At 35.7% G+C, this 17,149-nt stretch overlaps 1 protein-coding gene across 2 annotated transcripts; it reads left to right on the top strand.

Annotated features, from left to right (window-relative positions):
- The first annotated feature begins 3,804 nt into the window (after positions 1-3,804).
- LOC137490848 (uncharacterized) lies at positions 3,805-15,834 on the top strand. 2 transcript variants are annotated; one of them, XM_088650049.1, is made up of 5 exons: positions 3,805-3,834; positions 4,414-4,563; positions 13,356-14,290; positions 14,706-14,975; positions 15,118-15,834. In XM_088650049.1, the coding sequence occupies exons 2-3, from the start codon at positions 4,479-4,481 to the stop codon at positions 13,961-13,963; spliced, it is 693 nt and encodes a 230-aa protein (XP_088506175.1). In that variant the 5' UTR covers positions 3,805-3,834; positions 4,414-4,478; the 3' UTR covers positions 13,964-14,290; positions 14,706-14,975; positions 15,118-15,834. The 2 variants fall into 2 exon arrangements, with proteins under 2 accessions (XP_088506175.1, XP_088506176.1); XM_088650050.1 differs by having other exon boundaries at positions 13,356-14,425; positions 14,530-15,597.
- Positions 15,835-17,149: the final 1,315 nt, after the last annotated feature.

The raw sequence follows: 17,149 nt of genomic DNA, 5'->3' as shown, positions 1-17,149 counted from the left end.
AGGAATACCAAGATGCATTTGCAAGTCTTCGTAAATTGTTTGTATCTGCAGTGGTCATAGGTGCCTATACTGACTCATGTGAGAGCTCATTCTCTACACTGGCAAGAGTTCTGACAGCATTTCACCAAACAATGCTTTGTGAGAGGAAAAAAAAACTTGTACTTTTGGCCAATGAAAGAGACGGTGCTCACTGCAGAGCCATTTGAGCAGAGCTGAGCTCCAGCGAGGGGGAGCATGAGCTCTCGCTCCTCCTCCTATAAGCTGTTTTAATGCGTAAACCAACCCCACCCCTAACCCTACCCCCAGTGACATCACTCATAGAAGAAGTGCAAGAAAGGAGGAGCTCAAGCTCAAGCTCCCTCTTGCTGGAGCTCAGCTCTGCTCAAATGGCTCTGCAGTGAGCACCACTTGTAATGAAAAGGCAATAACAAACAAACTGGACATGGATGAGTTTGTGACAGAATTCTCTAAAACGAGACAAAACCTAATGCTGTATTAAACAGATAAATAGGCAAAATTGAGTCTCATGGGGTTAAAAAAAGATTGTAAATATATGTTCTTTAAAAATCAAATAAAGTTACAAAAAGTTTATCTATAGATATAGGTTGAGAGAACAAACAAGAAAAAAGTTTTGCGAGTCAGTAAAAAAAAATAGTGATGTAAATAGTTATTTTAAAAATCAAATACAGTTACTAAATTGAAGGTCTGTTATAAGTAAAAAAAATAATAATAAAAAGCAAATTTAATAAGAAATAAAAATAACCTATGGAATTAGTTTAAAAATAGTGATGTAAATAGTTATTTTATAAATAACTTTATTAAGTTTATTTTATTTGCAGATGACACAAGCATTTTTTGTTCTGGGCATAATTTACCAAAACTAATGGAGTTGATTAAAACGTTGTTTGACGTTGATTAAAACGTTGATTAAAACGTTGCTTGACGTAAACAAATTGTCATTAAATATAAGTAAAACAAAGGTTATGTTATTTGGGAAATTAAAAAATAGTTATAATATAGATTTACAAATTGATAATGAAGTTATAGAAAGAGTATATGCAATTACGTTACTTGGTGTTGTATTGGATCATAAAATTAGTTGGAAACCACAAATAAATAATGTGATATCAAAGTTAGAAAAAACTGTAGCAATAGTGTATGAAGCGAGATTTATCCTGGACATTAAATCAATGTACATATTATATAACACACTCTTGTTGCCATATATGAGTTATAGTGTTGAAATTTGGGGGAATACATATAAATCTAATTTACGATCCATATGTACAATGCAAAAAAAAAAGTAATTCGACTAATAGAACATGTTGGGTATTTAGAGCATACAAATCCTTTATTTTTTAAATTAAAGATACTTAAGTTCAGTGATTTGGTTAAGTTTAAAACAGCACACGTTATGTTTAAAGCTAGGAATAAACTACTTCCAAAATGTATACAAAAGTTTTTTGAAGAATGACAAGGGGGATATAACCTGAGAGAAGAACTCAATTTTAGGAGGTTGAAAACAAGAACAACTTTAAAAAGTTTATGTATGTCTGTACATGGTGTAAAAATATGGAACAGTCTAGATCATACTCGAAAACAACGTCAGGATATTATTCAATTAAAAAAAAAACTGTATAAATATATATTAATAAAGGAATATAATGATGAAGGTTATTGAAAAATGATAAAAAGAGAAAGGTATGATGACATTTTAATGGCTATTTGCAGTACTAGGTTGTTGTTTTTTTGTTTGTTTGTTTTTTGGGGTTTTATGTTACAAAATGAAAAGGTACAAATGGAATCAAACATATTATTTTTCAAAGATGCCAAAAGGATCAAATTTGTTTCATGTAAAAGAAGAGATATGTAAAAGAATAAAGTTTAAGTAATAAACGAATGATGCATAGGGTAATGGGGTGGGAGAATAATAAGCTTATGCTTCATCCCGCTCCATTTTAGACCATGTTGAAATGTATTTCTTTTTGTTAATGACATTTTATGTATTATAATTTTGTTCGAAAATAAATAAATCAAATCAAAATCAAATTCCAAAGTTTATGTATAGGTAAAAAAAAAACAAGAAAAAAGTTTGGTTTTAAAAAATAGTGATGTAAATAGTTATTTTTAAAATCAAATACAGCTACTAAATTGATTTAAGGTCTGTTATAAGTAATAATTATTAATTATTAATAAAAAATAAAAATAACCTTTGTAATTAGTTTTTTTTTAGAAAGTAGTGATGTAAATAGTTATTTTAAAAATCAAATAAAGTAAAGTTGACCTAGTAAGATCTGTTATATAGGCAAACAGAAATAAAAGAAATAATAAGCAAAATACATACACAGATACTTACTGTACATAAGTAAAAAAGGATCTAGAAACTAAAATGTAGTCCATGATGGCCTTGTCATTTCTTTGCAGACATGTAGATATACTGTCTCAGGCAATTACGGTGAATTCACTCCCCTCTTTATTTTTCTTGTCCCCTCTTCCCTTTAAAAAATTAATTCATAATCTAATAATTTTTTTAAAAGTCAAAATTTTATTAAACATTTTAATTATTAAAATGTTCTCTGAGAAGAGTCTACGTCCTTGAACATTTATTATACGGTCTCTGTCGCCATCTTTTGGAGGAATAATGTAACGTCAACTGCCAGTCATGCAGCAGTTTAAAAATCGAAGGAGCCTACCGGTTTAATATTACATAATAAAATAAAATTTACTTCAAATAACATTTTTTTTAAATAACCTTTAACAAATAACAATATAAACATGCTATGTAAATCCGTCAAAAGAACAATAACCAGGTTTTCATATAGGCCTATTCAATTTATCTAACTTTAGAGATGTAAAACTTAAATTTGCACTCAAATCTGTTTGATTTATAGCAATTAACAGATGATTGTGAACAAATATTGTCGTTATATATAATCAAAACAATTCTTTCCCCACATTTTACTACTATAAAGACATACATCAGACTCCAGATTTCGTCCACCAGAGGAGTGCTCTCAACAATATAATCTCAGAGTCCGAAGTGATCTAAATTCATAGATCAATCCTTAAGTAGACGAACATTCTCGCCAAATAAAAAATAAAAAACAGGCTATGTGGTCCGACTCAACAGTCCAGTCGAGTTTATTAACAAATTTGACATTCGCTGCAGCTTGCAGTTAAACCCAGATGAAGAGGCTGATCAGTGCTGATTAGAATATTGCACAGTTTTTAGCCAATTAGATTCGTGAAGTAGAAAAAAAAAGTTGCATAAATTAAAAATACATAAATATTATTTTATTGATTATCTTTAATTTATACAACGGTAATATATATATATATATATATATATATATATATATATATATATATATATATATATATATATATATATATATATATATATATATATATATAAAATTAGATGGATAATAGGTTACTGGCCCATAGCCCCTTGCCCACCCCAAATATCACCTGGCCCAGCCTTCATCTCCTATCTGGAGCCGGGCCTGTATACAAAGAGGTGAATGCAAGTGAATGTGGGTTAAAGCTATAGATGAAGAAATGCAATTGTTTAAAGAAAATGAAACCTCTTATCAACCTGAAGGCAAATATCTAGAGGGGGTAAATGGGTTTATTCAATTGACACAAATAGTGATAGTACAGAAAGCAGATAAAGTAAAAAAAGTGCAAAACGAGGGAGAAATTTATCAATAAGTCATGACTAAGAGTTAGTGGGGGAAAAAAAAGCTAAAAAAAAAAAGACTTTTATTTTGGCGTGATGGTGTGACATCATAAGGCTGCGCTGCTCCCGCATTGTGATTCAACTGGAAAAAGGTTTGTTTGTAAAGCTTTTACACAGATGTAAACCGACAGATGAAAATTTCAGGTTGTTCGTTTAATGCTAGATGTACCTGCTGTTGACAATATTATTTTAACACTTTATACAACAAAGTACTATTTTACTCACAGTAAGGTCTATTGAATAAGATAGGATCAACTTTATTTGTCACTGAGAGGAAATTCTTGTCTTGTGCAAATAAGTGCTGCAACGTTGCTGTAAGCAGACAATAAAATAACTCAAACAAACAAAACAATTAAGAACATACCTAAATAAAGTTTTAATAAAGCAACAGTAAAGTGTGTAATAAGTATTTTAGTGAATGTTTAATTTATTAAATAGCATAATATTCTATTCGAAATGTACATTACTATATATAATAAATGGAGTAAAATTACTAGTTTTAATCAGCTCATTTGTGGCTATTGTTTCTTGCTCGGACTCACCTGATTTCTGTTTGTTAATGAATCTCATATAAAGAAACTGTTGAAGCAAGTGTTGAAGAGATTTTGTTTCTGTTCATTGTTTTATTTATTTTAAACAGGATATTTTTATTGTTTTTTTATTTTAAATAGGATAAAGTTTCCAAACGCAGAGAAAAACTCCTGCTGAAACAACTGATCTCCACACTGTTATAAAGATGGCGTTTATTAAAGAGGAGAGTGAAGATGTGAAGATTGAAGAAACATTCACAGTCAAACAGGAAGATCTGCAGGAACAAACAGGTTGGTTTTTATACTCAAAGACCAACTCAGTCATTTGATCCTCATTCACATATATTTGAAAAATAAGAATACTATTTTAAATCCATCTTGCAGCCCTGAGTGTGCTGCCTAGTTCTCCTAAACGCACATAAGCACTCATTGAAATACAGGAATGAGTTTCTTTCATCACTTGTTCTCATGTCTTTTGTCATTCATTTTATGTATTTATAGTCTCCCATTTTCTTTACCTTTTTAACCTTCTTTTCTTGTTCTTTTACTGTTGGAAAAGCGTCCCTGAGCACTGGTGCTATATAAAACAAATAAAAACAATAAATTAAAAGTTTAACTAAGCTGACAATATTTGACCTACAGTATTCTCATAGAAGATATCTGCTAATACAGGGATGGTGTTGATTTAGTACTTTCCATTTGCATATGTCATGTTGATCACAATTCCCATTTTTCATCAACTTCTTTATGGGTTTAAACTTGTTTCTAGTACTTGTTGCTTGTTCTTACAGATAGTACCTGAGTAAGAATTACATCATTATTATGATAACTAATTACCAGGGCTATTGTATTTAAACAGGGTTTCCACAAGGTCTTAAAATGTCGTACATTCCAAAATCAAAATTTTAGGCCTAAAAAAGTCTTATTATTAAAAACTGTTTTTTATTATTCAAAAAGGTCATTTTAACTCTATCATAATAGTTTAATTATTTTTCTTACAATAACATTAACATGACATTTAAACGTGCTCCATGTATTTACTGCTGAGGACATCTACCTGGACAGATTGTTGTGCATAAATTTAGTTTATTATAGTTTTTAAAACGGTGCAGTAAGTAGTACTGTCACCTCACAGCAAGAAGGTCACTGGTTCGAGACTCGGCTCAGTTGGCGTTTCTGTATAGAGTTTGCATGTTCTCCATGCATTTACAGGGGTTTCCTCCTGGTGCTCTGGTTTCCCCCACAGTCCAAAGACATGCGGTACAGGTGAATTGGGTAGGCTAAATTGTCCGTAGTGTATGGGTGTGTGTGTGTGTGTGTGTGTGTGTGGATGTTTCCCAGAGATGGATTGCGACTGGAAAGACATCCGCTGTGTAAAAACTTGCTGGATAAGTTGGTGGTTCATTCCACTGTGGCAACCCTGGATTAATAAAGGGACTAAGCTGACAAGAAAATGAATGAATAAATGATTTTTAAACGTTTGGTCATTTTTTTTTAAAATAAAGTTTATTTTGGAAAAAAGTGTATGGATACAAGTAAAGCTTGCTTTTTTACACAACATTTAAAATCTTTTGCTAAGAAATATCTAAAATAATAACATTATATATATTTTTTGATAGGACAAATACAAAATCTGGGCCATTTGAAAAATTCTTTACCCTTCAGCCCTTTATGAGTCTAAAATTTTATACATAATGGTCATTAAAAGTCTTAAATGTAACTGGTTTAAAGTATGTCAGAAAACATGGATGCCCCAAGTTTAAACATGCTGAATGAAATGGACATTAAAATAATTAATTATTATAAAACATTGTACAGTATTCTAAACTATATGATGTTGTGGGACAAAACAAACAAATAATTGTGGAACAATAATGTTTAGTATTGCCAGTGGCAGATTTAGACATGGGCAATGTGGGCGATTGCCCAGGGTGGGATTTTCCTGGGGGCGGCAAAAAAAATGTTTCCTAGTGAAAGTATTGAGATACGATTACTTTATGCAAATGTATTAATTTAGAGTGGCAATCCCAGAATAAAGACATTAGGGGCCATTTATATTTGGCATCTTTAGCATGTGCAAGTTTGTTATTCTCTTTGTGCAACCGAAACAACGCTTGTGAAAGCAAACTTATGCATGCGTACAGAAAAACGTTCCCGCGCACCTCACACACACGCTCCTGTGTGAATCCCAGTTGTTAGCATGCACGCCGATAAAATAAGCGCCGCTCATGCGCCATGAAACCGAATAAACAGCCTTTTGTGCAGAGGTGTCGGCACACAGTGAGTTTTTCATAGTTTATGTAAAGTTTATGTAATATGACGATGGTGTTACTTTTACTAAGCATGGCTATAAGGCAGAAAGGAGGGATAAAGAGTCAGAGTGGGAAGACTTCATAGCATTAATTCTCGCCCATGAGTCGGGTCTAAGACAACAGATAATTCGGTAACACTTTATAATAACACACTATGAACCATTTATTAAGCATTAGTAAATAATGAATTCATTATCTGTTTAGCATTAACTCTACATTAATAAGCCTTAGTAAACCGTTTATAACTGCAGCTACATATGCTGTATACAACCACATTTATAATGTGCTTAATAATTGTACGTTCATACTTTGTTAGGGATAATTTTTTTATTACTAAATTTAGTTTGGGGAGAGAAGCACAATGTTTATGATAAGTTGGGGGCATAGCGGGCCAGAATGACCGTCAGGCCACTGCAAAATGTCCTGGTGCTCCCTATGGCCAGTTCGCCCCCTGAGTTTTACCATTTTCTGATGTTTATTTATCCTGATCATTTCCCCAATAGACAATATAATTGGAAGTTCTAAAACAATAGCAAATGTGATCAGGTCACTGCTATGACATGATTGACAATTTATGTACATCGCTGTTTGTCTTTGTGCTCTGTTTATCCTCAGAGCTGATGCTAATCTAAGGGCTTTTGACTCTTGAAATTGTTAACCCTGGGTTATTCTAACTCTGGATAAACAGAATCCTGTATTATCTGTAATCTCGTTTCACACTGCTCATGCTATACCTGGTGTTCATTAACAGACGTTTCACAATCGTAAATCCCAAGTTAACATTGTTATTTGTATATTTATGTTTTCAATGCCCCTGATTGGACAAACAGCAGGTCACCTTTTTAGATGGCATTTCTGCATCTTGTCAAGTTAACAATATCTGGAAATCAGGAGAAATACCAGCCTTTTGGAAAGTAGCTATTATTATACCAATACCTAAACCAGGAAAAGATCATTTAAATAATTATTGTCTAACAGCACTTACCAGTTTCCTTTGCAAACAATAAATCAAATGATTAATGATCGATAGGAATGGATTTTAGAAAAAGAACAGAAGATTAATAAATATCAGTGTGGGTTTAGAAGAGGGAAAAGTACTTCTTATACGATTAGAATCTTTTGTACGAGATGGTTTAATTAAAAAAGAACACATAGTAGCAATTTTTGACATGACATGACACTACCTGGAGGTATGGTATTTTAAAAATTTACATGAGATGGGCTTTAGAGGAAATTTGTCATTTCTAATTTTATTGTACATTTTTTTTTTATCCAATAGAGTTTTTTGTGTTCATATTAAAATATATTATCTGAATTGCATATACAAGAATCAGGAGTGCCCCAAGGAAGTATACTATCAGTAACTTTACTACTATCAGTATTTAGTACTATCAGTATTTACTTTCATTATTTAGTATTAAAATTAATAATATTGTAAATGTTATTGGTAATAATATATTTCATAGTTTAACTGTTGATAATAGATGTATTTGTTATAAAGGGAAAAATATCAAATCGAGAGAAAATTTTAAATATTCATTCATTCATCATTCATTCATTTTCTTTTCGGCTTAGTCCCTTTATTAATCCGAGGTCGCCACAGCGGAATGAACCGCCAACTTATCCAGCACGTTTTTAAGCAGCAGATGCCCTTCCAGCCGCAACCCATCTCTGAGTAACATCCACACACTCATACACTACGGACAATTTAGCCTACCCAATTCACCTGTACCGCATGTCTGTGGACTGTGGGGGAAATCTGAGCACCCAGAGGAAACCCACACAAACGCAGGGAGAACATGCAAACTCCACACAAAAACGCCAACTGAGCTGAGCTGAGGTTCAAACCAGTGACCTTCTTGCTGTGAGGCAACAGAACTACCTACTGCGTTGCCTCAAATTCAAATATGTATGACTGGTCAGTTTTAAATGGTTTTACATTTTCTAAATCAAAAATTGCAAGCATGCATTTTTGTCTTTTAAGATCTATTCATTTAGATCCAGAGCTGTTTTTAGATGTACAAGTTGTGAAAGAGGTAAAGTTCCTAGGAATGAGTTTTGACAATTTGCCTTTTATTCCTCATATTAAAGTATTACGAAATGAATATTATAAACGTTTTAGCCAATATCAAATGGGTTGCAGATTGGGCGATACTCTTAAGACTATGGAAGCATAGTTTACTGAACTGCAAGGATTCATTCATTCATTCATTTTCTTGTCGGCTTAGTCCCTTTATTAATCCGGGGTTGTCACAGCAGCATGAACCGCCAACTTATCCAGCACGTTTTTACGCTGCGGATGCCCTTCCAGCCGCAACCCATCTCTGGGAAAGATCTACAAGGATATCATGCATAAAGATGCTTGATACAGTACATCATACAGGACTGAGACTTGCTCTTGAAGCATACAGGGCTTCTCCAATTCAAAGTTTACACACGGCAGCAGGAGAAATGTCACTGTACAGCAGAAGATTGAAACTGGCTCTTAAATATGCAGTCAAGCTGAAAGCTAATAAAGACAATCCAGCATATTCTACAGTTTTCCCCCCTCAATATCAGCACCTATGTGAAGCCAGACCTAGATACATCAGACCTTTTGGAATTCGAATGAAAATTCACTTGGAGAAGTTGGATAATAATCTGGATATAATAACAACGATGCATGTATGCCCTATACCACCTTGATATATTAAAAAAAGCCATCTATTATAATGCACCTGTCTCAGTTTATAAAAGGGAAATCCACCCAAATGTTTATCAGGAAGAATTTATGAATATCCGATGCTGATCATACTATGATTTTAAGCATTATAGAAAAAGTGGACCTTTTAAAGATTAAAGACTTTGATATTATTTTCTGCTGGATACCTGGACATATGGGATTCATTGAAAATGAACGTGCAGATAAAGCAGCTAAGGAAGCCATACAGTTGGAGATAACAGAATGTAAAATTCCTGTGTCTGATATTAAACCTGTTTTAAAACAGTATATTAACGAGAAATGGCAAATGGAATGAAATGAATGTAAGAATAACAAATGGCATGAAGTGCATCCATATTTAAATGAAAGAAATAACTAACGTTTTGAAAATAGACATGACCAGGTTGTAAATACAAGATGTAGAATCAGAAACTCAAGACTTACACGCATATTTATTGAGAGGGGATGAAAAACCTATTTGTGACTTGTGTAAGAATATTTTGACGATAAAACATATTTTAATAGAATGTGGATTTTTTTAATGACATTAGCAAACGTTTTTAATCGAGAAATATTTTAAGTGAAATGTTTAATAAAGGTGCCTTTTGGAGCACTTTTAGAGTATTTATCTTTAATCAAACTAAAAGATTGTATGTGACTGTTTTTAGTGTTGCTGCTTCTTGTATAGTTTTTGTTTTTTTTACAATGCATTTTTTTTAAGAAACAGATTTGACTTTATGATTAGATATATTGTATATTTATTAGTATATGTTTTTGCCATGAATATAGCCAATGCTGCTTTTATGGCATTAAAAAATAAATAAATAAACAATATCCATTAGTATGAACATTGCTAACTGTAAGGTGGAGTGACAGGAGCAAGGCCGGCGCGTCCATAGAGGCACCTAGGCGACCGCCTAGGGTGGCAGAATAGAGAGGCGCGACATCTCCCTCAACACCCGCGTCCTCGGTTATGTCCGCGACCCAGCACCTCCCTAACTCCTCGCTGCCTAAGTTATTTCCGCGCCTAGGGCGGCAGAATAGAGAGGATGGCGTCCACGACACCTCAGTTGTGATAAAGTGGTTAGCACTGTTGCCTCACAGCAAGAACATTACTGGTTCTAGTCCTTACCAACCCAGCGAACGTTTCTGTGCCGAGTTTACACGTTCTCCCCGTGCTTACGTGGGTTTCCCCCGGGTTCCTCCCACTGTCCAAAAACATGCAACTTAAGTTAATTGACTAATGCAAATCTTTAACTTTTGTTAAAACGATAGTTAAAAACCTAATATTATTTAATATAAAACACAATTACAACTTGTTAGTACTTTTATCTGGGTTAAATTCTAGTACATCATATTTTAACTGTACTGTTAGAACTTTATAACATTACCTTACATTTACATTTAGTCATTTAGCAGACGCTTTTATCCAAAGCGACTTACAAATGAGGACAAGGAAGCAATTTACACAACTAAGAGCAACAATAAAAAGTGCTATAGGCAAGTTTCAGGTCTGTAAAGTCTAAGAAGGGAAGTATTAGTATTAGTGTTTTTTTTTTTTTTTTTTTTTTGGGTACAGTTAGTGTGATATTCAGAGAGGCAATAGCAGATTAGGAAGTGAAGTGGAGACTAAATAGTTGAGTTTTTGGTCGTTTCTTGAAAATAGCGAGTGACTCTGCTGTTCTGATGCAGTTAGGGAGTTCATTCCACCAACTGGGCAGATTGACCGTGAGCGTGAGCGAAAGTGATTTCTTCCCTCTTTGGGATGGAACCACGAGGCGACGTTCATTCACAGAACGTAAGTTTCTGGAGGGCACATAGATCTGCAGAAGTGAGCGCAGATAAGAAGGAGCAAGGCCAGAAGTCACTTTGTAGGCAAACATCAGAGCTTTGAATTTGATGCGAGCAGCAACTGGCAGCCAGTGCAAACGGACTAGCAGTGGAGTGACATGTGCTCGTTTAGGTTCATTGAAGACCACTCGTGCTGCTGCGTTCTGGAGCAGTTGAAGAGGCTTGATAGAGTTAGCTGGAAGCCCAGCTATTAGAGAGTTGCAGTAATCCAGTTTGGAGAGAACAAGAGCTTGAACAAGGAGTTGAGCTGCATGTTCAGATAAGAAGGGTCGGATCTTTCTGATGTTATAGAGTGCGAATCTGCACGATCGAGCAGTTCTAGAAATGTGGTCAGAGAAGTTTAGTTGGTCATCAATCGTTACTCCAAGGCTTTTCACCATTTTGGATGCAGTAATGGTTGCCCCATCCATCTGGATTGAAAAGTTATGGTGTAGAGTCGAGTTGGCAGAAACTACAAGCATTTCCGTTTTTGCGAGGTTCAGCTGAAGATGATGATCTTTCATCCAGTGTGAAATATCCAACAGGCAGGCTGAGATGCGAGCTGGAACCGAGGGATCATCAGGATGAAAAGAGAGGTATAGCTGGGTATCATCAGCATAGCAGTGGTAGGAGAATCCATGTCTCTGGATGACTGGTCCTAGAGATGACGTGTAGATGGAGAAGAGAAGTCGCCCAAGAACAGAGCCTTGAGGTACCCCAGTGTTTAGATGCTGTAGGTTGGACACCTCTCCCCTCCAAGACACCCTGAATGACCTGTCAGTGAGGTAAGATCTGAACCATTGTATAACAGTGCCCGCAACGCCCAGTGACTCAAGCGTAGATAGCAGGATCTGGTGGTTGACAGTGTCAAAAGCAGCTGACAAGTCCAGCAAAATGAGGACTGATGATTTAGAGTCTGCTTTAGCCAGTCTGAGATCCTCCACGACCGAGAGCAGGGCAGTCTCAGTTGAGTGGCCTTTCTTAAAGCCGGATTGCTTGTTGTCCATGAGATTGTTTTGAGTAAGAAGGTCCAGGACTTGATTGAACACTACTTTCTCCAAAATCTTGGCCATGAATGGAAGCAGGGATACTGGTCTATAGTTTTCAAGTAGCGTATGGTCCAGGTTGGGTTTCTTTAGCAGTGGGGTTACCCTAGCCTGCTTAAATGAAGTGGGGAATAAACCAGAGTCAAGAGATGTGTTTATTATGTGAGTCAGTGTTGGTATGACTGCAGGAGAGATGGCTTGCAAGAGATGAGAGGGAATGGGATCGAGTGGACAGGTGGTTGCATGGCTAGATAGCACGAGTTTGGACACCTCAGACTCAGAGAGCTGAGAAAAAGAGGTGAGTGTGTGTGGTGTTGGTGATGTACCTTGCGTGTTTGTTGTAGGTGCAGCAAATTGAGCACTGATTTTTGCAGTTTTGGTGCAAAAGAATGTAGCAAAGTCATCAGTAGTAAGTGTGGAGGATGTGGGTGGAGGAGGAGGATAGAGGAGGGAGGAAAATGTTTTAAAAAGTAGGCGAGGATTAGTGGCATTGTTGATTTTCAGACGGTAATATGTCTGCTTTGCAGAAGTAACCTCAGCTGAGAAAGAGGACAGAAGAGTTTGGTATGTTAAGAGCTGTGCAGGATTTTTAGTTTTCCGCCAAATTCTCTCTGCAGCCCGATTACCAAAAACAGCATCGAAGCAGTCTCCTTTCAGTCACTCCACCTCTTTACGGAGATTGTCAGCCTGATCTGGTGTATTAATCAACTACCATGGGTTCTGGAACTGAACAATAATGGTTTTCCAGATGCTGGACATCCGCTGGCACTAGATCCTCATCAATTTAAGAGTAAATCTCCCTTCTTTGCCATGCTCTGATGCATTTAGGATTCGCCGCTATTCGATTTAGCTGTAGAACACGCTATGCGGACGTAAAGAACCTGACTGATATTCTACTGGAAATACGTCAGCAGTTTGTGCATAGAGTACATATACTATAACTTCTATGTTAAGCGGCTTTGACACAATTAACATTGTAAAAGCACTAGATAAATAAAGATGAATTGAATCGAATCTGCTTAAATGTGCACACGTTAATGGACCAAACAAAATATGATCTGATTTATTTTACATTTAATGTGCATCAAAATTATAGTGTGTGTAGCCAATGTTTCCAGTGTCTTTTCACTTTTCAGCTTTTGATGAGAGTTTTTAAGACTAAATGAAAACTAATGTTTTATTTATTTATTTCAGACCTAATTGAAGAGAATGAGAGGAGTAAAGAAGAGGAACATCATGTCAAAATTGAGGAAAAAACTCATTTACAGACTGATGGTATTTTGAAAAGGAAGGACAATAAACGTTTCACCTGCACTCAATGTGGAAAGAGTTTTAAAAGAAAAGGCTATCTTAAGATTCATATGATGATCCACACTGGAGAAAAACCATTTACATGCACTCAGTGTGCGAAGAGTTTCAGCTGCTCATCACACCTTAATCAACACATAAGGATCCACACTGGAGAAAAACCATTCACATGCACTCAATGTGGGAAGAGTTTCAGCCAATCGTCACACCTTAATCTACACATGAGGATCCACACTGGAGAAAAACCATTCACATGCACCCAGTGTGGGAAGAGTTTTAACTGCTCATCGAACTTTTATCAACACATGAGGATCCACACTGGTGAGAAACCATTCACATGCACTCAGTGTGGGAAGAGTTTTAACTGCTCATCAAACCTTTATCAACACATCAGGATCCACACTGGAGAGAAACCATTCACATGCACTCAGTGTGGGAAGAGTTTCAGCCAATCATCATCCCTTTATATACACATGAGGATCCACACTGGATAGAAACCATTTACCTGCACTTAAGCCGTGGTCACACTGGACTTTTCCCCATAGACTTCTATTTATACGCACGCAAATGCGTCAGACAGGAAACGTCTGGCTTCAAGTTTTGCAGTTCACTGCTTTGCAAAATTCAAGCTTGGTGAACTCTGACCTGCGAAATCGCATCACTTGACTGTGTGAGACCAGTCAAAGATCAAAACATGACCTCTCTGGACAAAAATTTAAAATATGGACCAATCACTCACCTTTTTAATGTCTAATCATCTTGTTTAATCCCACCCCTTTTTGCAGCACCATACAGAATTTTGCATGCTCAAACTCTACACTGCAAAAAATGCTTTTCTTACTTAGATTTTTTGTCTTGTTTCTAGTCCAAATATCTAAAAGTTCCTAAATCAAGAAGAATTTTCTTAACAAGCAAAACATATTGCCTTGTTTTGAGAAATATTATGCCAATATCAAGTCAGTTTTTCCTTAAAACAAGCAAAATAATCTGCCAATGGGGTAAGCAAAATAATCTTATGTCAAAAGAAAGAACAAGATTATTTTGCTTACCCCATTGGCAGATTATTTTGCTTGTTTCAAGGAAAAACTGACTTAATATTGGCATAGTATTTCTCAAAACAAGGCAATATGTTTTGCTTGTCTAAAAAAAACGCTTCTTGATATAAGAAATTTTAGATATTTAGACTAGAAACAAGACAAAAAAATCCAAGTAAGAAAAGCATTTTTTGCAGTGTAGTGACCGCAGCTTTGGTGTGGGATGACTTTCAGCAACTCATCAGACCTTAATAAACACATGAAGACACACTGAAGAGAAACTATTCGCATGCACTTTGTGTGAAGAGTTTCAGCCGATCAGCAAACCTTAATGAACACATGAAGATGCACACTGATGTGAACGAGTATATGTGCTTTAGTGTGAGAAGAATTTTAGGTAACACTTTCTTTTACAACCTGCAAAGTACCGCGTAAGTACAGTAAAATAACGGTGTACTTTTCTGTACATATTGTATAAGTATAATTAATGTATTTGTAGGAAGTAGGGAACAAACTGAAATGCTTGGGTAGTAAGGGGGTAACAACCAGATATTCAACACGAAAATTACCACGTAAGTACAGTGAAATAACGGTTCACATTTCTGTACGTATAGTTTAAGCATAAATAACGTATGTGTAGATATAAAGGGAACAAACTGTAATGCTTGGGCAGTAAGGGAGTAACAACCAGATATTCAACATGAAAAGTACAGTGTAAGTATATTGAATTTACGGTGTACTTCTTGTTAAATTGCAAAGGAACAAACCATAATGTTTGGGTAATAAGGGGGTAACAATAAGATATTCAACACGCAAAGAACCATTTGAGTATATTGAGTTTACGATGTACTTTTCTTTAAATATTGTAAATATAAAGAATTATGTAAGGGGGGTGACAACCTAATGCAACCTGCAAATGTACATGCACCTGCGTAAGTACATTAGTACTCTTATTCAGTGCTTGGGTTTTATATGGGGTGTTTATTGAATAAAAGGTTTACAACCTGTGAAATTATGAACCCTTATTGTATACTGTATGTATTTTAAATCTGCAATTCAATATAAAAATATATGTCCATACACTACTTACCTTATGAATGTTTACTCGTCGATCTCACCACAGCCATCAATGTCTCAACATCATTATCAACAAATAACTTTGCATGGTATTGGCCTACCGTCAGGGTTCAATGCAGATGAAAACAGGCTAGCATCTTTACTGCTGTTTGCAGAGGGGGAGGACTAACTGTTGCAATTCAGTGAATGTATAGCTGATGCTTTATAGAAAAATGTAGTAATTTGATCTTCAATCAAATAAAATTGCTGCTGTAGTTTTCTCTGTTCTGGGTCAAGTATACACTAGTGTGTTGAAGTGTGTTCCATGTAGTTAAAAGGACAATTACAGCATTTGTTCCCTGTACTAAAAGGGAAATGAAGCACTCTGTCAAGTTTATGTTATTTTGTAGACCAATTTCCACTTTATTGAAAAATATATAACAAACATGTTTAAACATAACCATTTAGAAGAAAATAGGGTGTTTATCATAGATTTTATTGCAAGGGCGAAAAAAGGAAAAACCCTCTAATAGGATCAGAGGCTCGAGTATGCAGGGATCATTTTTTGGAGGAAGATTACACTGAGATCTTTGAGTCAGAAAAATTTGTCAGTCATCGCACCAACAAACTGAGACCTGAAGCTGCTCTGTCTGTTTTCAGGCTATAATGCGAGCTTAACGGACCTCCCAACTTTCTCTGTCAAAAGTGACACATCAGTCTGTCGAAGGGAAAGGGCTCTAAAACGTGCCAGCTAGGTAATGAAGAGACCAGTATGTCCATAAAAACTGTATTTAACAATTGTACAAGTACCTCTCTCCCAGTGAGACCACACGTACTAACGTTAGCTTCAGACGGTTCTACTTATGAGTGAAAACTTCCATAATTAATTGCCATCTTTTAAAAAAATATATATGTGCCGAGCTGGCCTTGGACACGGCGTTATGATATAAAGAGGGAGAAACAACACAAGCAGACCTATTTTAGGTCAAGTACCGGACCTAGTTGAAACACTTGGAGGTGTGTCAAAGAGCCGAGGGGCGGCACTGGCCTCCTGTAACCGGTCACTAGAATTAGACCAGAATTAATTGCGAGGTGAAATAAAGGGCAAAAAAGACGGGTTATCGTCAATAAGCATTGCAATGCGCACTTTTAAACCACAAATGCTGGTCTTGCTCTAGATATGGGGTACACGTCCACGACTTCATGCATTGCATAGATTCGTCTTTGCGAAACACCTAATGACTCAAGACAACTCGTTTGAAGCACTGAGTCGTCTCTTTTATAGATGAATCAACAGTTTTAAACACTGTACACTTACAGATTCAGCCTTAGCTGGATATATCACTTCACTTAGAGCTGTTACACACTACATGGAAGAGCATTTTCAAAAACCCATAATATGGACTCCTTTTTTTTTTAAACTGTTTTTCTTTTTATTAGAACACAACACAAAATCAGAGATACATCAGAAATAGTCAGCAAGGATACAGATAGATACTTATATGCAAGATACGATGGGACCATCGCAACTGGCCCACCTTTACAGGTACTCTGCCCTGCACCAACTGTGAGCCAGTGGCATAATTCCCC

This window comes from Danio rerio, chromosome 4, assembly GCF_052040795.2.
Source record: "Danio rerio strain M-AB ecotype USA chromosome 4, GRCz13ab, whole genome shotgun sequence".
Classification (NCBI taxonomy): domain Eukaryota; kingdom Metazoa; phylum Chordata; class Actinopteri; order Cypriniformes; family Danionidae; genus Danio; species Danio rerio.
This window is presented reverse-complemented; position numbering and strand designations above follow the sequence as displayed.